The following is a 24287-nucleotide window of genomic DNA, read 5'->3' on the forward strand; positions in this document are numbered from 1 at the left end:
ACTCAGAACCATTATTTGAACAAATCTCACTGGAAAAGCAAAGAAGCCAGTTTCAGACATCAGAGTAYGTAAATAAGTTGGGTGTGAGTGTTGATGTGCTGGAGGGCAGGAAGGCTCTGCAGAGGGATCTGGACAGGCTGGATCCATGGGCTGAGGCCAATGGGGTGAGGTTCAACAAGGCCAAGGGCCGGGTCCTGCCCTTGGCTCACAACAACCCCAGGCAGTGCCACAGGCTGGGACAGAGGGGCTGGAAAGGACCTGGGGGTGCTGTGACAGCAGCTGAACATGAGCCAGGGTGTGCCCAGGTGGCCAAGAAGGCCAATGGCATCCTGGCCTGGATCAGCAATGGTGTGGCCAGCAGGAGCAGGGCAGGGATTGTCCCCCTGTACTCATCAGTGATGAGACTGSACCCTCAAATCCTGTGTCCAGCTTTGGGCCCCTCATTCCAAAAAAACACTGAGGAGCTGAAATGAGTCCAGAGAAGGGCACCAGAGCTGAGAAATCCAAGTGAGGAGTGGCTGAGGGAGTGGGGCTGCTTTGCCTGCAGAAAAGAGGCTCCTTTTTGCTCTCAACACTATACGCTGTGACAAGGTGGGGTTGACCGGCTCTACCAGGCAACCAGCGACAGGAGATGAGGAAATGGCCTCAAGGTGCACCAGGGGAGGTTCAGGATGGAAGAATAACTTCACTGAAAGGGTGGTTAGGGATTGGAACTGGCTGCCCAGGGAGGTGCTGCAATCACCATCCCTGGAAGTGTCCAAGGCACTACTGGACATGGCACGTGGTGCTACCGTTCAGTTGGCACGATGGCATTCGGTCAAAGGCTGGACCCAATGATTGTGGAAATGTCCTGCAAGCTTAATGAGTCTTTGATTCTAAATCCRACTAGGAAGGGAATAAAGATCCAGGGCAGTCCCTCTTTGCTGTCCAGCAGCAAAATTAGAGTGTGCATTACCCAAGATCTAATTTCATATTTGATTTACCACACAACAGTGCCTGCTTGCAGATCCAAGAGTGCAGACTCAGTTTTGATACCCCACCATGGAACAAATCATGGTAAGGTTTATCCTTTGTGCTATAGCTCAGAAAACTAGAATGTTCAATAGGAAAGTGTCTGCATCTCACCATGGCTCCTATTTCACTCTAACTACTTAGTCTCCTTCATATCGTAATACTCTTTTATGATATAATACATTCTGGATGACAGTTGCCTAGTTACAAAAACCCTCAGATCAACAGCTACAGTATTAAAATATTGCCAAAGGTCAAATCCCACTGCATGATCACTCAGCATTTTATAGATATGTCTTTTATTATTTTTCTTGGTGTCTGAAATAAATACTGAAAGACATTTTAATATAACGGGCTGTGCTCTCTAGGGCAACTGTGCAGCCCAGGATAATACATGCAACTGTATCATTATAATTACAGACAAATTCTTATTATAACCTTTGACTATATAATGTTTGTATCATAGACCTAACCCCATCCCCCCCACATGCACACAAAAAAAAAAAAAAAAAAAAAAAAAAAAAAAAAAAAAAAAAAAAAAAATCGATCCTGGAGGAAAATAGAATTATGAAACATTTGCCTAGAAGTAAAGTTGTAAAGAAAAGATCAATAAAAGAAGGCTAAATATTTCAAGGATTTGTATTTCATAAAACCTGCATCTTTCACACTGACAGTGGCTCTTTAAGAAATAATTGCATTGCAACCCACAGACATAACCAAATTCCTAGGGAAAAAAATTGTATCACCTCTGTTTTAACAGAAGCATGGAAATTTTTATAGCCGATGCAAGTTCTGCATCATACAGAAGGTGGTACATCACCAAGACCTTTGTTCTGGCTATCCTCACCATTTCCAGCCCCCATTGCAGTGATTTCTTTGTACAAATGCGGTACCAGGGTGCCAGAACCCCTCACTGCTTCCTCTGCATGCTTTACCCAACACACCTCTGGCTGTAGCTTGCCTGGCCAGCTGTTCATGCAGTCCACAAAGGCTACTTATTTGAAAGCAGAGGCAAGTACTTAGTGAAATTAATTGCAGGCTTGGTGTGTCTTCTGGAAATGGATTTAAGGGTTTTCTGTAGCTAAGGCTCCTTTAACAGCACTTTTCATGCCAGCCAGGTGGAGATAGCCACTGCAGAAACTGAGGATGGGCAGGTGATTTCTCCACGGACGTGTGGATGTGTGGATGCATTCTCTCCAGATTGCATTTGAAAGCCCTCTGAGGCTTTAGAGGCTGCTGAGAATTGCTCAAACCCATCAGAAATGATACAGCATGTTCAACATGGTTTTAAGAAAYGACAGGATTTTGTTCTGTCAACTTCTATTCACATCTTATCCCTCTAGGTCCATGGAGCAGCTACAGAAGATTAAAAAGACAAACTTCCAAACATATAATGAGCATGGTAGTTTGTGCAGAACTGTTCAGTTCTCTGCTTAAGATCACACAAGGATGTGCCTGTGGATCTACTTCTATAGTCCTGAAAGCAATGAATGCTAACACAACACAGGGACATGGATGTTGCCGTACCTACTGAGTTTGTATTTGCTTGAATTCGAAAGAAACAGCTTTGCTTTAGAGAAAATTMTCACCAGCTTGAACACCACCTCATGAATACATCTGGATAAGCTTGTTTGTGCAAATCTCTGTGCCCATTTCGTACCTTATAAATGTAGAGGAGAAGGATCAACCCCATCAAGGAACCATTTCCTTCTCAATGAGGTAAAAGCAGCTACACAGACCCAGGCCCAGCATCAGCAAATGAATTTTCCCTGGGGTCAGCACTTGTTAGCAGCTATTAGCCTTTGAGTTTCCTTAGTGATCCGAGTAATGCAGAAAGATCAAAGAAAACTCAAATGACTTAATGAGGCATTTGCAATTTCACTACAGCAGCCGTAAAGATTGAAGTGTGAAATCTTTGAGACAAGTAGATGTCAGTGACAGCTTACAGCAGTGGGGCTGAGAGAATGAACATTTCCTTTCTTGTGATGAAAAACACTTGCTGCTGTCTGTATATGTGGGGTCACACAGCACCCAAAGTGAAGACAGGAAAACATAAAGTACATTTACAAGTAGTCRCACAGCATAAAATGCAATTTTAAGCAGGTGTTTCGGTGTGTAATATGGTAAACACACACCACACACCAAAACATAAACACACCAAACAGAGGGAAAGACAGTGCGACACGCACATTGCCCCAAGAAAATATCAAGACAATTACCCCAAACAAACACCCAAAAGCCAAGTCACTGATCACAGAGGTCACCACRGTGATCACCATGCTGATCTTCTTTCTCCACCAAATCCCACAGGCTACTATGTAGACAAGTACTTCCACAAGGTTATTAAAAATCTGTTCTCCTATATTTTGCGGCAATTTAATACTATTTCAAGTTCATGACCAAAGCCGTCAGACACAACCACACAGSCCTTCCTGTGGGAATGCTACACTAAAAATCTCCTGCAGACAGATGGTCCAATGATGAAATGCCACTACACATACACAGCCCATTTGGGAGTTTGCTGTGCAGGCCTGTTGATGTGGCAAATAGATTCTTCCAGTGAAATCTCTCTGTGCTGCTCTGTGTGCAAACACAGAGATTGCCTCCTGTGTAGAAAGACTGGAAAAGTAATTAAGGGTAGTTTGAGGAAGAATRGAAATACTAAGGATTTGTCTGGATTGCCCAGAGTGCTTTTGAATTGCCTACTGATATAGCAGAATGCATTTTGTGCCTTCTGGGGTCCGGAAATAATAGAAAAAAAAACCAAACCAGACCATCTCCCCCCAAAACCAAACCAAAACAAAACAAAAAAGACAGTCATGTCCCAAGGCAAACACYGTGCAGCAGGCAGGCTTGTACCACACACATTAGTGAGGCACGGAGTCTCCGCTCACCTCTTGGCAGMCTAAGAGCTGACACACCAGCTTCTGCAGCCCCAGAATCTGAACCAGATCACTGGAGCCTGCTGCTCTCCTGCAGCCCATAGAGGAGACAGACAGCAAGGTATCATCAGTAAGGATGCAGACAATTAGGGAAATACACTTGCCACAGTTGCCATTTCTGTTGTTTCTCTTTTTCATATAAAATAGTTTAAGAATGGCATCAGTCAATATGAAGCGTGGATTAAAATATGATCGATTCCCACTCTTTCTGCCACACAGCAACTCAAAAATTCAACTGACGAAGGTGTGGCACCATCAGTAACTGACTCAAAAAATCCCACTTCTTGCAACTTCAGGGATCATTTTTCACATAATATTCACCCATTTTCTACCTAAATCTGACTCTGCTTAGTTCATGACTGTACCCAGAGATGGATTTTCTCCTGAAAGCTTCTGTGGCCTACTTACCACCCCTTCTGTTAATAGTGTGGATTGGATGCTTTACCCCTACTTTAAAAGGTTCATTCTCATGTGCAGGATATATTTTTTTTTAAATTTGGTTTGGTTGCTAAGGAGGGAGCTTTAGCATGGTAGGCAAGGATTTAGTCATATGTGAGCCACAGGGAACATTATCCTTAGAGATTAATTTGGAAATCAAGTGACAATTGGCAGGGTATGTGTTTATTTGCTATTTTTTGAAAGTACCACAGAATTTCTGCATCCTCTGAGGGAGATCTATTCTTCTTCTGTATTATTAAACCACAGAGACAACAAAGAGAGTATCATGCTTGTCTCAAGTGTCATAGATAAAATTAGTAATTTCACTGCAAATCAGAAAGCAAACAAGATTATTAGGAAGAACAGCTCTACACTAATCAAAAGGGTGTCTCACAACCACCTTTCAGATATACCGAAGGCAGCTGCCTYGCTGTGAAGTTAATTCAATGAGCACAGCCAAAGTAATTCATTTGGCATATACTGTTTGCTGATCAAAGAGAATTTCTTGGCTCCTAAACTGTGTGTGTGACAGAATGCTAAGCCTGAAAACATATTGATAGTCCTCAAAGTTATTCATCAAATCCAGATGAAATCCAGGAAATACAATGTGCACACATGCAAGCGATTCTCCTCATTCAAGAAGTGAAGGTGAAATCTGTGCTACTGTGGTCCTAGGAAGACCTTACAAGAAATGGCTTTTACCTCTTGTATTTGTGCAGGACAGAAAGCTTCACAACTTCATAATTTCTCCTTCTTTCTAATTACTGTTCCACAGAACACTACCTGTGATGACAGCAAAGCCTGTGAGCAAGCATTATCAGCAGAAAACAGTCCAGCTATATCTTCACTGAATTGTGTCTTAGAAGCATGAAAATGTTTTGTTGTTTTGTTGTTTTATTTATTGAGGTTACTGTGCATTCACAGCTTGAGTACCTGCACTGTGGGGAGCAGGTTAAGGAATAACTTCCCTTCTCCTTCTGAAATCCATTGCTTTGGAAGGCTGCTCTACTGCAGTGTGAACCTCCACCACCACAGACAAAAAGCCATTAAACCAAACACCTTGGGTACAGGGGAGTATTTATTCACTGTGCTCTTTCCCAACATAAGCTAGAGAGCAGCGGAATGGATTTTGGGTTGGATTTCTGCATGGTGTCTGCTCACGGATTTCCGAGTGCAGAGAATGCAGACTGAGGGAAACCATGCTCTCCCTCTAAGGTAGCCACTKCTCTTCAAGTCATAAACAATTTCATAATTAACAAACAACTTCAGAGATCCTGGTAAACCTGGTAAACCTGGTAAAACCTGGTACGTTTTATTGATCTGAGAGTTCTAAATTTTTCTCTAATTTTCAGAACTAAGTCAATAWGTAAAAGGCCAGTGTACAGATGGAGAAACAAAATGAAACAAATTGCTACAGGTTTTATTCAACATGCCAAAGAAACATTTCTTAAATGTCAAACTTACTTTAGGAAAAAAACCCAAAAAACCACACCAAACTTAAAAATACACCCACCCCCCCACCCGAATTATTTGAAAACTTTGACAAAACTGCTGGCAAAAGGAAGATAACTGCGTTCTTGATGTAAGGCTCCTCATCAGCATTTCTTAATAAGGAGAAAACAATATTGAAGTCTATGCAGTAACTGTCAAGAAAAGCATGTATGTTATCTACCTGGACACAGGTGCGATAAGATCTGGTTATGCGATTTGATCTGGTTATTTATTCTGAAAAGGACAAAATAATCTTTTTACTGAGTGATGGTTCAAAACAGCAAACACGGCACAGCTGGACCATTTGTCTTGGCACCTTTTGCATGGATTACATACTTTTAAGTCACTGAAACATTAAGGCAGTGAGATTGAAGAGAAACCTGCAAATTCTACTGTGTGAATTGTACTTCATCTTTTAATTGCTTGCCTATTTATTTTTTAAGAGGATCATCATAAAATGGGGAGCAGTTCTGATTATATTTGATGTTTACTTTTAGAGCCGTTAACTCAAAATATAAGCTCAATTTCTATCTCCATTAGGATACATTCCAGTCCTGTTCTTCCTACAGTGCATTTTTGTATGAAAAAATAAAAATTCAAAATGAGATGCCACACTTGGAAGACTAAATATTAGCCTTGGAGATTATTTTGAAGGTCTGTTTCTCTCATAATGGCTAAAAGAATTATGCAAAGAAGGAAACAACTTTTCATATAGCAGATGTGATCACACACTCGGGGATCATGTGAAAAATCTCAGTTGAAATCTGGAAGAACAACATTTCTAGGTTTTTCAGCCCAATTGTTTATTGACATTTGTAGTTAGTTACAATTTCAAGGATTTCTGTTGAGAAGGGCATACCAAGAGTTCAACTGCTCTGGACATTAAGCAATCAGTCAAACATATTCAGCATCTAATTCAAGTTCTTATTTTCCAAACAGCTTCAAGAAAGTACTGTTATGAGCAAAAGATTAAGAAAATGGGGTTTAATGGCTATTTTGTTGATACAACAAGCTTCGAGAACAGCCCGTTAGCGCCTTGATTGTGCTACTTCATATTCTAAAGAACACTCAGAAGGATGCTTATCAGAGGAAAAATCCCTTAACAACAAGATGTTTCTTGGTAAAACCCATTCACAAAGCTGTATTTTAGTACAGAGAAGTGCTCTTCTGACTCAGGAGAGAGGGAGATTCCCCAATCCAATGGTGCCCATAAAACACAGACAAGGACTACCAACAGCTGCAAGTGCAGTCAAACAGGCACTTCTAAATCACATTCCACTGCTCATAAAACCCTCCATTTCCATCTGTGTTTTACCAAGCCAGCTAAAGTTTTTACCCTATTTTTTTCAAGTTAACAGTGGTTTGGGAAAGCGGCTATAAAAATAGCTCAACCTTTTTCAAATACGAGGCTTGTTTTCTTTGCAGACACTGCATCTTTCATCTCATAGAAGGGGACATGTTCCCAACAGACCTTTCTGTCACAAGCACATCCTTGCAGAGAGCAAAACATTTGCAGGCCAGTGACCCCCATTGTAAATTTTCTTTACACTCTGCAACCCTTCTTTATATTTAAGGACAAAAAGAAAATAGCTCTTGTGTCTTGGCATGAAATTTCAAGTTTCCTACCAAGTTGTCAAGAAATAGTCACATATATATGCCTTTAAGYTCAAAATTCACTGTGATTTATCAAAGTCAGAATGGTATAAATAATGCATGTCTTGCACAGGCAGCTTTTTTTGTAATGTAACAACTAATGGCCTGTCAACACATTAGTCCATGTAAAGAACCTATACAATGCTCTGCAGTCTCTGTCTTGTATGATAAATGAAAAAGGACTTTTAGGAATCAAATTCTTTATAATGGTGTCCTGCTGTCTCCAGTACAATGTGTGATGGTATAGAGACAGAGAAACCATGCATCTTTGAGGTGAGTAAAGGCAAATTCTGCAGTATCAGGCTTTGCTGATGAGCCAGGCCAAAAAATTATTTCTCCAATAAATTAATTTATTGGATAAAATAAATAATTATTTATCCATTCATCTGAAGCCTGATGCATAAATGAAAACTTGAATTATCTAGATCCATARGCAGATTTCCCAGTAAGGAAATCTTAGGCCAGATATTCAATGCTTATGGTAAAGAAAAACATTTAGAAAACAAATCAGCAAAACATGCATTCAGAAAAAAGTTAGAGTTAAGCCAATCCCATAGTATCTCATTATGCTTTAGTGGCAGATTTTCTTTCAAGAATACAAAAGGCTGCCCTTCACTGTCTTTCTCTTTAAATATTTTAGGATTATGCCAAGTTCGGACTAGCTCACAACAGCATGGAAGAACATCTTCTCTTAGAACATCTTTAAAAGGAATTAGAAAACCAGCACAACCAACACACACAATCAGCACAGTCAGTCCACCTTAGCAGCCACAAACTCACCTTTCTGTGATGGTTTCTCTGAGACCACTAGCAACCCCTTTCACCACCGTACTAGCCTTTGGCGTCAGCACTACTTGAGATATGAAGAAGGAGCCTTTCTTTCTTCTTTCAGTGATTGATGCCTGCAGGAATTGAATCAACTTCTCTGTATCTGTYGTGTTTGCCCAGGGAGCTGGCATCATCTGGCCCGGCCACAGAAAGGCCACCTCGACCGCCACTGGACTGTGGTAGAACACCAGCACCTGGTGCTCCTTCTCCCACAGGTACTGGAGGGTGACTTCATGGGCAAAGATAGCAGGACACATTTTGTTTCCGTACGTGTCTTTGAGCATCTGGACAAGCTTCTCATGATGGCATTTCTGCATCCCGTAGAAATGATTGAAGTCCAAGAAGACCACTTCTTTTGGGTGCTCAGTGAGAAACGCATTGATCTCCTCCAGACCTTCCTTGACTTTGGCACTGAATAAACCATGAGCAAAGTAGAGTTCGTTGTCTGGATCTCTGGGCTTGGTAGAAATTCTGAGATCAAAATACCTTATACCTGCCCCCAGCTGGCTGGTGAAATTCATGGTCTGTGTAGCCAACCACTTCCTCATCAGCTTTTTAGCCACAGTCCCAAAAACTGACACAAAATTCTGGACTGTCTCCGGCTGTTCAGGCCCAACTGGAGAGGCTTCATCGATGTAGAAGCTAAAAGAGTCATGAGATCCTAAAAAAAAACAAGAGAAAAATTATCAGCATTGTACTCATATATTAAAAGTCTTCAGTTGGTTTTCCTCATTGAAAAAAACTTTGACGCGGACCAACACTCACCAACCACCTCCCCTGCACCTTCCCTCAACAACAGCACATTTGTCTGGCAGCATTTGCCCCACCAGAACCTTGTAGGAGCTTGAAGGAAAGGCAATGTCTATTTCACTGCTTGTCTGGATGCTCAGCCACTCTCTTCCATGTCTGTAGGCTCCATGAACCCAGTGGGCTCTGAACGTCAAAGCAAAGCCAGTAACACAATAAATCCCTTGAGCCAAGGAGGAGAGTCTGGCCCTGGCCTGCACACTGAAGTGTTTGMAGACCAAAGGACTAAACCAAAACAAGCCAACATCGCTCCACACACACCTTTTTAGCCAGCTAAAACAGGAGTTGAAAAAAGACGAACATAACCTTTCTGGTCTTTATTTCAAGTCTCATCTGGTCATCCACAAGGTTACTGAACGTTGTTTTCCTTCTTAAATTTACTCTTAAAATAATTTACTTTCAATTGCTAAACAAATACAACAGATACAGCCAAGGATAGCATTGCATTTCACTGATAAAATTCCAAAACTCTGCTGCATGCTCTTCACAAGAATGGGAGTAAAACTTCACATGCCTAAGTACAGGAGTTACCATTTTCTACAACATAAAGTTTAATACAAATACATATGGCACTTCCCTACACAAAGGTCTCGTCTTAAGGCATGTCCATTAAAAAAAACTCACAATCTCAAAACGAAAAGCACAATTAACTAGGCTCTGCATAAGACATCTACATAAAAGCAGCTTTATGGAGAGATGAGCTGACCCTAGAAGATGCTTATCACCTTTGTCAACCATTTCCCTGCTGAAMACCGGGTGCTGAGAGCTGGCAGCTTGCACAGAAACACTGTCCAGCTGCTGGCAGAGCCACTYTCCTGCTATCCCAGCTGAAGAAGATGCCTCGGGTCAGACTTACAGCAGCAAGCAGGTCTGCTGCTCAGCCTGAGACAGACACACTACYTGCAAAACTCCTTCAAGGTCAGCAGGACTTGTGTTCCAGAAATGGACTGCAGTACTAGGTGCTCAGAGACCCAAATCCTACATCAAAATGAGTTCAGAGCACTAGTCTTGCCTGTTACCAAWGCTTTTGTGGTTGCTTTTCAAAATTACTTTCCAAAGCATGCATGCTGTAGCAAGTAAACATCACATTAATGAAATTCTGCTAGTCAGTCATTTCTGAGAGCAATGCTACTTAACCTGAACAGGAATAAACCCTATAAACTGAAGCAACAGCTATAACATATTCTTCTTTAATAATAAATTGAGTCATGACACATCATCGTAGACGCTGGCTTRGATTTGGCCTTGTTTAATTTGAGAAATGTCTTTAAATTTTGTACACACCTGCTTCTTGTAATTGTCTCTTTGAACTGCATTTTGCTTTAAATATTAGATAACTTTTCCATTTTGATGAAGCTTTCTACTTCTAAGTGTTGAAGTGATAATATATTTCTTGCAGAACCTGATTAGATCATGCAGTATCTGGTTACACACTGATATCCTTGGGGACTAGATCTGCATACAGAATTCTAATGGTAAAACAAATTATTAGAGCAGTGACCTGTGTATCAACAGTATTACAGGGAAAATCAATGCAATATATTAAATGTTCTGCTCAGTGTAACCTGCACTAATCTAGAAATCAAAGTAAATCYAGTCTTGTTTAAAACAAGGCACAGCCACTGATATTAACAAGGGATGGATTTTGCAAACCCTCACTTTGTTCAYTGAAGTCCATTTTATTTTTGTCGGGTTTTATGCCAGATTAAGTACCTGTGTAGACACAATCAACTGATTAGAGCAGTAGGCTCAAAATGGCATTAAGATAAATCAAACCATTTGTCTTTTATCTTCTGATCTGTAKAAACTGGCAGCCTGAAGTCGCAGAAAAGGTAGAAGCTAAACTTGACCAGCACTGAAAGTAGGGTGTAGTGGCTTAAACTGCTTCTTAAAACTACTTTAGTCAAGAGAGGTGGCACAATTCTCAGAGAAAGCAAAAAACCAAAGTGAACAACTTGTCAGYAAGTGGCTTTTAGCTACTGGAAATGCAAAACACAGAGAAGTAYGTGGCAGGGGAAACCCCACAGTTTACAAGCACACTACAAGCAGGATAGTTTAGAAAAAAAATTTTTTTCCTCATTGTAGCCTTTGTGTACATATTTGAGCCTAAAAATGGGTACTGCTACATGGACAGTAATGAGAAAAGTGCATATAGTGCATTGAGAATTTCCTTGTTTTGTAATCCAGACAAGGAAGTCCTACAGCATAACATAAAAATTAACTAAGGCTTGACTTAATTTGGTTGACACCAAATTAAGTAGATGTCAGTTGTTCAAAACTATGCAAAGATTCCTCCTGACCAAAAAATACAGTAAATRTTTTGTCTTTCCACATGAATAAGTAATTCCAACAATTAAATATTTATTTCCATCATGCAYTCATCTACATTTCTTTTTGCCTTCATCCTGTTTCATTGTCCTAGACAGCTTACTTGTGTAACTCACAGAAATTCAAAATCCTTWCACTTGGCAGAGAAAATTAGAGCAGTGGGTCTATCCCACTGTCACGCCCAAAATCACAATATTCCTGGTAATGAGAAAATCCTCTACAAACATGCTTTTGGCAACCAAGTTTCCTTCCAAATCTTTCTTTTGTGCATGGGGACATTCCCTTCCTACATTTTCACTGGGAAGTGTTCCTTCAGGTTCTCTGTATCACCAAACCTCAGCCTCCATGAAGAGAGGATGCAAGTTACGTTTAGGAATACAAATGCAATGATGCCAGCAGTCTTTGGAAGGTAGCAGTGCTTGCACAACATCTATCTCTATTATGGTACGTCTGGACCACAGAGACTTCACAGTCCAAGACCTGGAGAAGCAGAGARGGGAAATTACTCATCTCAAGTCATTCAGGGAGCAAAAGATGATATTCCTTTTGTGTGCAAATATATTTTCTCACCAGTTTRCTTGGTGTCTAAAATTTTCTTAGAATATTGCACACTGTTTTCCCACTATTTCAACAACCCAGCATATCACTGATCCAAGGAGTCAAGGATGAAGGCTCACAGATCAGGATGTGGGGGGTACAAACAAGAGGTTCACATATACCACAAAGGGCCCAGTGTCTCGGTTTAGAGACAATTTTAGGAGAAAATGCTCTGGAGTGAATGTTTCTTTTAAAGAAAAGGATTTCAGCAATTCCTTCTCACTGATAAGAAATGAATATTGGCTGGTGAATGTGAAAAAATTCTGTTTATTTGACAAACAAGGTGCACAGCACAGGAGAAAAATGAATAAGCGTTAGATATTGAAGCGTCAGAACCTTACCCCTCCCACACACACACACCCCCACACCCACAGCAGAACAAAAAAACCCCGAAAATGCCAGAAGGGAAAAAACTGTTGGCCATGTGGCAAGAAAGAACAAAATGGTGGATGTCTTTGTTTAGGGAGAGGAAGAAAGAATCTATGCAACAGCTCGGGGGGAGAAATATAAACAGGTGGGAACATGGTGAACCTCCAGTGTTGGTCTCCTCTTCGCAGCAGACAAAGCTGGTGGATTTAGAGTATTTTCTTTCAATGGTTCAGCTTTTCCCAGCRGTCTGGGACGAGATGGAGTGTCCTCACAGCTTCCCCACCAGTCCACGCTGACCAACACCTGCCAATGGTCTGATTCAAACCAAAAGCCAAGCTGAACAATCCAAAAAAAACATGACAGAAGCCGCCCTGAAATTGATACTACAGTCCAGGGGAAAACTTCTTGCCTAAGGTAACAAAAACCAAGCTGGCCAAAAGCAACAATGCCTCCAACTCAAACACGCACATGGGARAGTGAGAGCTTGAATGAAGCCCACACCAAAGTTCCCTCAGCTCCCACCTCTGGCCCTGGGCCCACCTGAAAGCTGCAGGACCCATTTCTGGGCATAAAGCTGATGATCAAGAATAGAGTATCATCATAAAATCACCCCAGGACACCAGTCGAGAAGAGAAAGTGGATGAAGCCTTTAAACAACTGGAAAAAACTTCATAATTACGTGCTTTTGTGGAGGAATTTTGAGACACTTGCTGGAAGAGTAGAGCAGCAGAGCACAGGAAATCTGGAGACATCAAAGACTTTTTCTTCTGCAGGTACTCCTTTAGTGAAGTTGCACTGCTAGATGTTGTATGAATTAGGGAAGAAATGGATAGGGACATGAGGGCTGATGACAGCCTTAGGCTGAGTGACTATGAGAAGAAATAAGAACTTTAAATATTCAGGAAAGCAATGAAGGCAAAAAGCAGAATAAAGATCCTAAATTTCCCAGCAACTATCTTGGCTTGTTTAAGAAATTGGTAAATGGTAGCCTAGAAGAAATAAATTACCTTAAATGCCAAGAGACCCAGGAGAAAGGGCTGAATTTGAAAGGCAACCTCTCTAAAGCATATGAACACAGTGAAGAAACAAGGAGGTAAGGCAGGAGGCAAGTTTGGCTAAATGGGTAACTTCTGAGTGGCATCAAACTTACAAAGGCACCACAGAAGGTTTTAGCAATGACAGATTGCCTGGGAGAAATAGAGGATGACGGCACAGAGGGAGTTAGGAAGGGCACAGTTGGGAAGGGAAACCTGCAAGGGATGGGAAGGGCAACAGGCAGCTTCTGCTAAAAGATCAGCAGCAAAAGAAAGCAAGGAGAAAACCAGTCCACTACAGGACAGGGCAGGAGACCTCCTGCAGAATGGGGCACCATCCAGAGGGACCTGAACAAGGTCAAGAAGTGGCACATGGGAATCTGATGGGGTTTAATAAGACCAAGTGCTGGTGGTGCACCTTGGTTGGGACCTTCCCTGGTASCAGCCCAGGCTGGGGATGAACAGATGGAACAGCCCTGCCCAGAAGGATTTGGGGTGCTGGGGGTGAGAGCTGGACATGCCCCGGCCATGGCACTCACAGCCCAGAGAGCCAAACGTGTCCTGGGCTGCACCCAGAGCACCGTGGGCAGCAGGGGAGGGAGGGGATTCTGCCCCTCTGCTCCGCTCTGCTGAGACCCAYCTGGAGCATCCAGCCCTGGGGACCCTGCACAGGAGGGRCAGGGACCTGCTGGAGTGAGTGCAGAGAAGTGCCTCTGATCATAATGATGATCAAAGGCTGAAGCACTTCTTGTCTGAGGACAAGCTGAGAGAGCTGGGGTTGTTACTCTCAGAGAAGAGACASACAGCTGCTGAATAGAAGCTCTCCAGTACCTAAAGGGGTCTTAAAAAGAAGGGAGAGCACTTTTCACACAGACAGCCACAGGACAAGGAGTAACACACTTTTAAACTAAGAGGAGAGATTTAGATTAGATGTCAAGAAGAAGGAAGTGTCATTCAGAGGGCAGTGAGGCACTGGAACAGGTTGCCCAAGGAAGTTGTGGCTACCCCATCCATGAAAATATTCAAGGCCAGATGCTGGATAGCATTTGTGAGCTGATCTAGCGAAACATGCACCTGTCCATGGAAGAGGGGCTGGCACAAATGATCTTTAAGATCCTTTCCAATTCAAACCACTCTATTATTCTGTGAGTCATTATCAAAAGACACTTAAAATGTCCACACCTGCCATGATTCGAAGAACTGAAGCAGCCAGTTTCAACCACCAAGACTTTAAATTTTCATAAAATAGATATTAAAGAGTAAATCGGGCAGTCTAACTTAGATTGCTAGAAAACAGCTGCTAGTACTTTTACTAGGGAGAACTGTCTACTGTTTTCTTTACTGGATTCCTGTAATAGGGCAATTGGGAATATCTAACCYGCTACAGCTCAGCTATGGACATATTTATGGGTTCCCTGGAGGGCTAACCCTCCCCATTTCAAAAGCAATTCGGCTCAGTGCTGAAAGAAGTCCCTACGGGAAAATRCATTTTAGTGCAAAATTGTTTCTTCAGTCTCTTGGAGGTTTACACAGAGACATGGCAAAGCTACTATTTTTGGTGGCTAAGCTTAAATATATCATTCACAAAGCTGACAAGTGTAGCTGAACTTTGCTTTGGCCTTCCCTTGCCCCTGTGTCAGCTCTGGCCATCCCTCAGCAAACACAGCCTGGTAAACAGAACCTAAAATTGAACAGCACTGACCAATATGCTCTGGACAGCAGCCGTCACAACATGAAGATCCACAAGCATCAGAAAAAAAACACACAAAGAAATAGAAGCAACGTTTCACAGGTTTTATCAAGTTTTGCCCTCTTCCTCTTCTTCCATGTATCTCTTGTCTCTGTGCTGRGAGTTATCCAAGAGCTGTTGGAAGTGGAATCTTTTACCAGCACTTTGGCTGTCATTAAAAGCTTTACCTGTTATTGTCTTTTTGTATTTAGGAGATGTCACCCTGTAGTGACCACTGTTGAAATGTTACATGCCGAGCTACATAATTTCCTTAAAGACATCCTTATAAGTGAAGGTTCTATGGTGACTGACAGCAGATACGATGGTTCTTGGATAATGTAGAGAAGAGCTAGGATAAAGTTCATGACCTCTGGCACACGGGAGATCGGTGCATGTTCTTGCAAACTCATTTGGTCTGTTCTCTTTGCCCTTTTGGACCTTAAAAATCAATTAGCCAAGGGAAAAGCCCTAYGAATCTTCAGCCAGTTGTGCTGCCACTTCAAGGAATAGCAAAGCCTTATCATGAACACTAGAGTCAGTGCACATCAATATGGTGTTCCACCTTTTTTTTGAAATGGCCGAGCACTGTTCACTTCATTAAAGCCACAGCACATCTCAGGAAGTCAAAAGGTGCTGCCAAGAACAAAGCAATTCACACTCAAAAGTCCAGTTCCCTTTGGTATGAAAATTGCTTGGGTGACACAARCTTTGTCTGATAAAATCACTACGCAGGAAAACAACCCCAGAACTGGGAAAAACAGAGAGATTACAGATTGCCCAGGGTCTCAGTGTCCCCAAAGGCAACTGCCTCGCTTTCCAGTTGTTCTTCCAGTGCTCCTTACTAGCTGTGTGTCCCTGATCCTGACTGAAGGTCCCAGGGCTTAGTCACCTGTTCACAGTGCATAGTCCACGATCTAAAGTCACTCAGGTCATGCAAAAATTCAGATTCTGAGCAAGTCCTGAGAACAGGAATACTTGCATGGCATTAAAAATGTCTATATATCTACATGTACACACCACATATATATATATATATAGGCTGATATGCTCCAAGAAACTCTACTCCTCTTGTACCTTGAAGACCTTGGTCACAATGTGTGAAACAAAAAAGAAAGGAAATGTTTGCTTCCTTCTTGCCCCATTACCTCCCAGAACTGAGAGATCCCCCACCATCCCAACCCTCCTCCTGCAGGTGATAAAGGGGCATTTTCTCTCCACTACCAGAAGAGTTCTGGRCCAGCAACTGCACATAACCATAACCTGGACCTTGATCCTGTGCAGGGGAACACAGCACCGGGAATCTGCGCTGTGCTGCTTTATTGAGACTCTTCAAACGTTCAAAACCCAGCACAAAGCAACTGCTCCCTGATCAGTGTAATACAGAACAGAGAGTTTCTCTTTCACAGATTCACAGAACAGCTGAGCTTAGAAGAGATCTCTGGAGATAATCTGGTGCAATCCCCCTTCCCCTGAGTGAAATAAAATCCACGCACAGTTGAAAACAGATTACTAAAGACTTCTCCAAAAGACTTCTCCAAAAAGCCTCTCTGACCAGCTTCTTAGCCAGAAAGAAAGCAGAACTGGTAGTGCATCAGTTTGGAAATGGCATTCCATAACTACTGACCAACTTTCACACCTGTAATGACTTTGTTTTGCCCTGTCTAAAAACAAATAAAACTTTCATGCAACAAGAGAGGATTTGAAATAATTACTTGCTGTTGTTCCTCTTGCATGTCCTTATCACCTGTGAAATACTCGTAAGACCAGTTTTGTTCTGTACTTTTGAACATGGCTATAATTGTTTCCACAGAGAGCCTACTACTGTTGACATTGACAGTTCTCCACGACCCTGATGAACTGCTCCTGACTCAGGCCAAAGATGTCACCATTTGTTTTTTTAAGAAATAGCTCATGGAATACTGCAGTGCTTGCACTGGGAAGTGTTTCTGGTCACTGGATTGAGCCCAGATCAGTGTCTTGCCTAAGCACTTCTTCCTTCCTATAAACAACTCACTTATAAAAAAATCTAATGGGTTGGGAGGTGGGGAGGGATCTACTTGGTATTAAGGCCCAGGGTAGCTAGTAATTATCACAGTATGACACACAAGCTTGGCTATAAATCTGATTAGATCACTCATTATTCAATTCCTACAAATACATTTGGTGTACACAAAAGTAACCCAAAAGTGATTTCTCAAAGTTCCCTCCTGCAAACTCAAAGAACAGCTCCTGCTCCTTGTAGAGCACTGCATCAGTTAATTCCACTTTTCTAATTCTCAAAATTATGGAAAGTAAAGTAATGAGAAAAAAAAACAAGCTGTAATTATATTTCTAGCTCTCCAAAGAATGTGAGCACATACACAACCATGGCCATCACAAGCTCAGTTTTCCTAAAGAAACTGTCAATAGAAGTTTAGCACATGCTGCTCCCCTGAGAGTTTTCCTACTTACTTAGTAACTTCTTTACTGTCCTGTAATTGTACAGGATGAGGTGAAGTAACTTTTCCTGAGACATGGCTAAGCGCAGACAGCCTCCCACTTCTTCCCAAAGCAGCTCCCAACAGATTTCCTTGCAGGCTTCAGCAGCCAGCACTCAGAAGGCAGCATGGTGCAGCAGTACATGGGCTGCAGGGGCTTTCCAAGAGTTCCAGATTACCGACTCTAAAAACCCACCTTCAAGTGAATATCTAGTGAATCTAATGCAGCCTCTAAACAAGACAGATTTTACACAGGCAACTGCAAGATTAACCCTGCTGGAAACCCAAAACAGGGCAGCAAGGTCAGGAGTGAGTGCACGGCAGAACAGGCTCGTTCTGTTTGCCCAGAAAATACTGCAGAGCTCTTGCCCAGGAGCAGGAGCAGCAGGGCAGGGTCGGGGCAGTGGGGCAGGGTTGGGGACAGTGGGACAGTCTGGGGACAATGGGACAGGCTGGGGACAATGGGACAGGCTCGGACAGCAGCACTGCTCTCCTCCCCCAGAGCCATGCCCCACTGCTCACCCATTGCAAGTCAGGCCACCAGAATTCCTGCACGCACTCAAAGGCACGGGGAACATTTTTGCATTATAGATGTAAAAGTGGAAAGAATCATGCTGAGGACCGAGAGATTCAGCTGGAGTGTTTTCTCTACTGTTTTTTTTCCAAATGTGATCTAAACCTTTTGTCTGTACACAGAGGAAAAGGTGAAGGAGGAAGGCAGTGATACAGCTTGTGCAAATACCACACGCAAAAATCCTCCCTGTTAAACATTTGTGCACTGCACTGAATATTTTAAAGGGTGCAAAAGGCTTAAAGCTTTTAAAACTTGGCTACAACAAGCCACTAGAAAAAATATTTTTATTTGTTCAGTCAAGTCAAACTGTAAACATGAATTCACAATGGGTTCTGAGCAGAAACACAGCACAAAGTGTATAATAGCAGAAGGCTCCCTTCACCTATCAGGCTAAACCCTTTAGGATTCATGGAAGAACTTCAACCCAAACTACAAAAATTAGTGAATCGGCTCCTAATTTTTGGCAGCGTAAGAGTAAAAAAAAAATATTAAAAGTTTTTAAAAATAATCTTTTCATCAGGATTGACCAAGCACCTAAAACATATGTTTTAAGATCATCAGAATTTTTAAGTTCATTAGCAGACTGGACACACCACCACAGCTCACCTGTGCAGGACAAGTGCTATAGCATGCAGACTGCCATGGTCTTGTTTATGCATTTGACTGCATATATGAAGACTGGATAGAATATTCTAGATCACATTAATAAGCATCTAATAACCTTTTATTTTTTGCACAACTATAATTTGAAGACAAACTAACTATCTAATCACTTGGAAATAAAATTCATAGGGGCCAAAGCTGTACCTACTGTCTATCACCCAAACTCCACATGTTAAAATTCTTTCAAGTCTTTACTTTTCTGTGCAAACAAATCTAGTATTCTATCTTTTCTTTTTGCTCTGCAAGCTCACTGCTATGTAGTCAGATGCACGAGAGATCTCTATCGGATCTCACATTTTAGTTAAACACTAGTCTCAGAAGTACCATAATAGCTATTTTTCTTCTTAATTTAGGAACTAGCAGACAAGAAAGTGAAGGAAGGAAAAAAGGAGGAAAAAATAGCAAGAGGTATATCTGATTCTAAGCATAAAATTAATGTGCCAGGAATAGTTTGGGGCGTATTTTGTTCCAGCACCAGCTCAGTCTGTCTGAGTATGTCATCAGCATCCAAGTCATATCTCCTGGGGCAATCAGCAGCACTAGAATTGTGAGCCAATATCTTCGTGACTCGTGAGAGGCTGTGATGATCACAGGCAGCTCTGCTGAGCACGCGAAATGGCATCTGCCAACAGTGAGCACCTTCCGACCATAATTCTGGTCATGATCCAAATGCTGCCATTGTCAGGACAGCCTTGAAGGACAGCATGCACCTGAGAATGCTCCTAACAAAGAAACAAAGAAAGTGCTCGTATTTCTTCCTCTCCATGCTCACACAGAGCACAGGTAATTCAATGTTCACACTCTAAAATAACATCAAATCAGACAACCTCTGCTTCTTGAAATTTCATTTGATTTACCTTCATGAAAGACATCCTTTAACACTCTTGGTAATATGAGAAATTTCCCTTAAAATAATTGCCTCTGATTACAGTGGTGTCTCTCTTGCCACCTATTGTGTCTTTTTGGTAACACAGAAGTTTTAAATACTTGATTTTGCCTTTCCCTCATCTCTTGCTTATGCTCTCTTTGATCTCCTTTGTCTTCTCTGACACACACAGTATAGCCTTTTCCTGACTCATGACTGCACTGACACATCTATTAGCCTCAATATAGTTCTTATTTCACTGTGTTCTCATTTCTATTTAAAAACAGTAATAATTTAGAAAAGAAAACAGAGATTTCCTGCTAAATCTGARCATCCCTAATGAACAGTTCTAGTGATTTTGTAGCTGAGAGAAACTACTTGCCCAGCATATGTAGTTTCTGCATCTTTATCCATAAATTTAAGGCCAAGAAAAGGAAAACCAAGAGGTGTGCCTGGACAAAATGAAACTACATTACAAAGCCAGTGAAAGAATGATTCCTTAAATCAGTTTTTCTGTTACTTTTAAGATCCCTATAAGACAGCCACTGCCATCTGAGATGGATCACCACAAGAAATTTAAAAGGCAAGATTTTTCAATTTTACAAGTATCAAACTGTTCTGCAAGAACACCTGCAATGCAGAGAAAAAAGGACTCTGCCTGCACTGTAATGAGTGCATTGGCAGTCAGTTTACCAGAAATCTAGAATGCGATGTCCTGAAGATAATATGSATAAAGTTTCCTATTACCATACAAGAAATCCAGGCTAGTTTTCTCTTCTTTTTCTCAGTCACTGAGTTTGAAAAAACCTGAGGCAATTCTGAACAGTTCACCTGACTCTTGTGGGAAAAAACTGCAAAAAGAGAGGGGAGATACATTATACCCTTTTCTGAGTCAGTTTGCAAAGGCTTTCACAAAGAAATTCTCTTAAAATAYCACTTTTAAAAGCTGTCCATACAGACTTAGCTGACTGACCACGCCAAGCCTGAGAGGTAACAAAAGGATATAAAATACTGCCAAGTAAGGGCAAGAGGAGGGAAGAAGGCCAGGTGCTGTGTATTTTGACCACTGCCCTTGCTATGCACCTTCCATTGTAATTTAGTTGCCTCAGACATTCACATTAGACATTGTTCTACTTTTGTGCACTGCTTGGGACATTTGACAAAGAGCCACAAACAAAATGCCTCCCTCGTCCACTCTGCTGAATGCAAGGCTTGTCTCTTGAGAACTTAGTGTTGTAACAGAAGTCTCTCTCACCCAAGGTCTCCTCAACTATAAGCAAAGACATTGTAATGTCTTCCTGTGCAGTGTTGGGAAATACTGAAGCAATTTCCTTGGACCCTCAGATACAAATGGAAAACACCATGTCACTTCTGCCAAAGAAGTTTTTTTACATTTTTAGGCCAATTTTTCTTCAAACTCCAGAAAAATATCACTCAGCAGTTGAACTTTAGGAATTCACCAGCTATGCCTGCTCCCCTAGAGCACCCCTCCAGCCACAATCAGTTTACTTTGCTGTAACTCAAGAGAATGRACAGTGGAGCAGCATCACCACCAGGAAACACGCAGGGTCATGTGGCTGGCCACAAACATAACCCTCTGCCAAGCTACCACACCATGGTGACCTGACCTACTCAAGTAACAGCAGAGATTCTGCTTGGTTACCYACACCACCACTTCACAACATGACTGCCTCAGAGACAAACCACAGAAAAAAGTATTTGGCTTTTACATCCAACTGCCTAACAAGGAAAACAGAATCGTTCAAAGATTTTTGTACGTGAGTGTTCCAGTTGTGGGTTTTGTAAGGTGACAGGTGCAAGGCATTGTGAGCCATCAGGCTATAGCACATTCTGAGCCTGCTGGCACCCAGAGCCCATGGCAGGAGTCACAGCACATCCTCCTCAGYGCTGCTCTCGTGCCCTTCAGCCCCTTCTTGCACCACTTGGTGCTCAKATTCTCACAGAAGTTCTCCATGTTCATGTTCAGCCACTGTAAACAATCCTCTCCAGGAGCATGTACAGAAGGTAAAAAAGTGATTTGCTAGACACTTGAATGAAGCAAAGAGACTGTAACACCTGTAAAACATTAGATAAATGCCAGGAAAATAGCCTCCTGCTGAGGTGGCAGCAAGACTGGAAGACAATGAGCCAAGAGGCTTTATAGAGAGAAAYAGAATAGTGGTGCACCCTGTTGGAAAAGGAGAACCTGGAGAACAACTTCAAATAAAACTATTTATTTAGTCACTGCCAAATGGAAATGTAAGCAAAGGTGAGCTGTGTTTTTAGCCATAAAGATATATCACAAAAGAAGAGAAAACACAGCAAAACACCAGAGGTATCAACCTCAATCAACAGACAGGAAATGGAACACACCTGGAAGCTATTTTAGCCTCTAGATAAAATAAAAATCAAACAATTGAAACTAAACACCAYAATGATACAGGAAAGCATTTCAACTGCCACTGCTGAAGAGTCTTAGCTAGGAGTGCAAAACACTTTTAATTTCATTTTGCAAAAAGAATGAAGACAAGTAAAGACACACAGAACCGAGAGAACTCAAACTGTCAATACCTGTCTTCTACGCACCTCTTCTACCATCACTAAAGAGGCAATTCAAAGGTCTGCATGATCAATCAACCTAGACTCCTGTCAAACACCTTGTAATGGCCAGCAATCCAATTTCAATCAGTTCTTCTTCCATTATTTGCTGCTAACATTATCCCTGCTCGATTCAACACAGCAAATAAGCCACTACACAACACAAAGGCTACAAGACATGAATGAAACCAGTTATAAGACAGCATTTATGCTATTTCTTTTCCTAAGTTTCCAGCCTGCAGTCCACACCAGATCCCCAGTTGGCATTTATCAGTATAGCTCTAATGACCCATTAGGCCAATTTAGACTGCTGCAGATCTGGCTGTTAGTGTTAGACTTTAGCATTAAGGAGTCAATGAAAAAGCACAGGTGGTATTATTGATTAACTGAAAGAACAGACAGATGATCTGCACTTTGTGCAGACTCAGGATACATATAATTTACACTGGATATGCTTGTGTCTTTAAAAGCAATTATGAGTTCAGCTGTTTCATACTAACACTACTTAAATACCATCATTTCATAGTATTCGCCTAACATGTAATTGGATACTATCATCACCCTCTAACTCATTTCAGTCGTTTTCAAAAGATCAAAAGTTAACTATAATTCAGTAAAACTTGTAATTAGTAAACGCATTGTAAGGACAATTCAAATAGTCTGAAATTTGAACGTTTTCAATCTTGCATATGCCAAAAAAAAGAAGCCATGTCTTCWCTGGACATAAGGGTAATGACAGCAGTCCACCTAGACTGACAGTGTTTTGGCTTTGGTGTGACACTTGCACAGCTCAAAATGTTGTCATCTGCAGTAATTCTACAGCTGGTGATACTGGTAAAGCTGAGGATATTAGTAAAGCCACCCTTTAGAGTGCAGTGGTGATGCCAGCACATATGCTTCCATGCTTCCTTTGGATTCTCAAATAACTTATGCGTCACCCTTTTCTTCTGGATAGAGATTGCCTTTATTACTTGGTCAGGATGCCTTGATATTCACTTCTTCTCCCCTTTCCAGCTCTGKATCATCCTGAATATTTTCAAGACATTTTCAAGACACTTGCAAGGACTTGCTCATTTCTGACCCAGCTGTGTGAGGATCTGAGTGGTTTGCATGGAAGGAGACCCTTTGCTTTAAGTCATCAGGTAATTTTTTAATCAAATGTCATGGGAAGACAGCATCTCTGTTCGACAGCCAGACACAATGACAGCTGCTCCACAGTGYTGCTGGTGCTGCTTTTCAAGGAGACTGTCAAAGTTGCACCATGATCAGTGGTTTGGGGTTTTTTATATTGTCTACCTTTCCTCCAGTTACAGACATACGTATTAATTCAGTAATTTGAAAAATATTTGAGATATTTTGAAAAATGAAGTCTGGCTTACTCATTTTAGGATCAGCTCTGCTGGGTAAAATAACAATACAGCAAGCTATTTGCAGTCACCTTAAAGAGGACCAAGTGGCCAGAGACCCCAGCTCTTTTCATATTTAACTCTGTTTAAAAAGCTTTTCCACAACTTTAACCACTCTGTTGGATACAGAACTGCCCTCCTGCTGGAGGGCACATGCCCACCACTGAAGCTGTGGGGCATGTGAAGCCAAAGTTCCCTGCACCCTTTATCCCTCCAACACATATCTCGAATCCAGAGTGAGGTGTGAAAGACAAATTCAGTGAGTAGTTTTGGTGGGAATATCTTCCTTGCTCAACAGTCATTTGTGCTCATAACACCAAACCATTCATCCTTGCACAAAGTTAAAATGTTTACTATTTTAAAAAGAAAGTGCAAAAATAATTACATGGCAAATTGCTTCTCACCTATGAAAACGCCTAGTCTGTAAATCTTCTGTTATTAACAATATCAYTGGCACATAAACAAAAAATAAACACC

At 41.6% G+C, this 24287-nt stretch overlaps 1 protein-coding gene across 1 annotated transcript in view; it reads right to left on the bottom strand.

The window, feature by feature from the left end:
* PLCXD3 (phosphatidylinositol specific phospholipase C X domain containing 3) overlaps positions 1 to 24287 on the bottom strand; it is a 73276-nt gene that overhangs the window by 17551 nt on the left and 31438 nt on the right. Inside the window, exon 2 of the mRNA XM_057364649.1 lies at positions 8316 to 9024. Coding sequence (XP_057220632.1) covers positions 8316 to 9024 — 709 coding nt within the window. The remainder of the gene's footprint in view (positions 1 to 8315; positions 9025 to 24287) is intronic.

This window comes from Malurus melanocephalus, unplaced genomic scaffold (assembly GCF_030028575.1).
Source record: "Malurus melanocephalus ecotype Western Australia unplaced genomic scaffold, MMel_1.1 scaffold_41, whole genome shotgun sequence".
In the NCBI taxonomy this organism is placed as follows: domain Eukaryota; kingdom Metazoa; phylum Chordata; class Aves; order Passeriformes; family Maluridae; genus Malurus; species Malurus melanocephalus.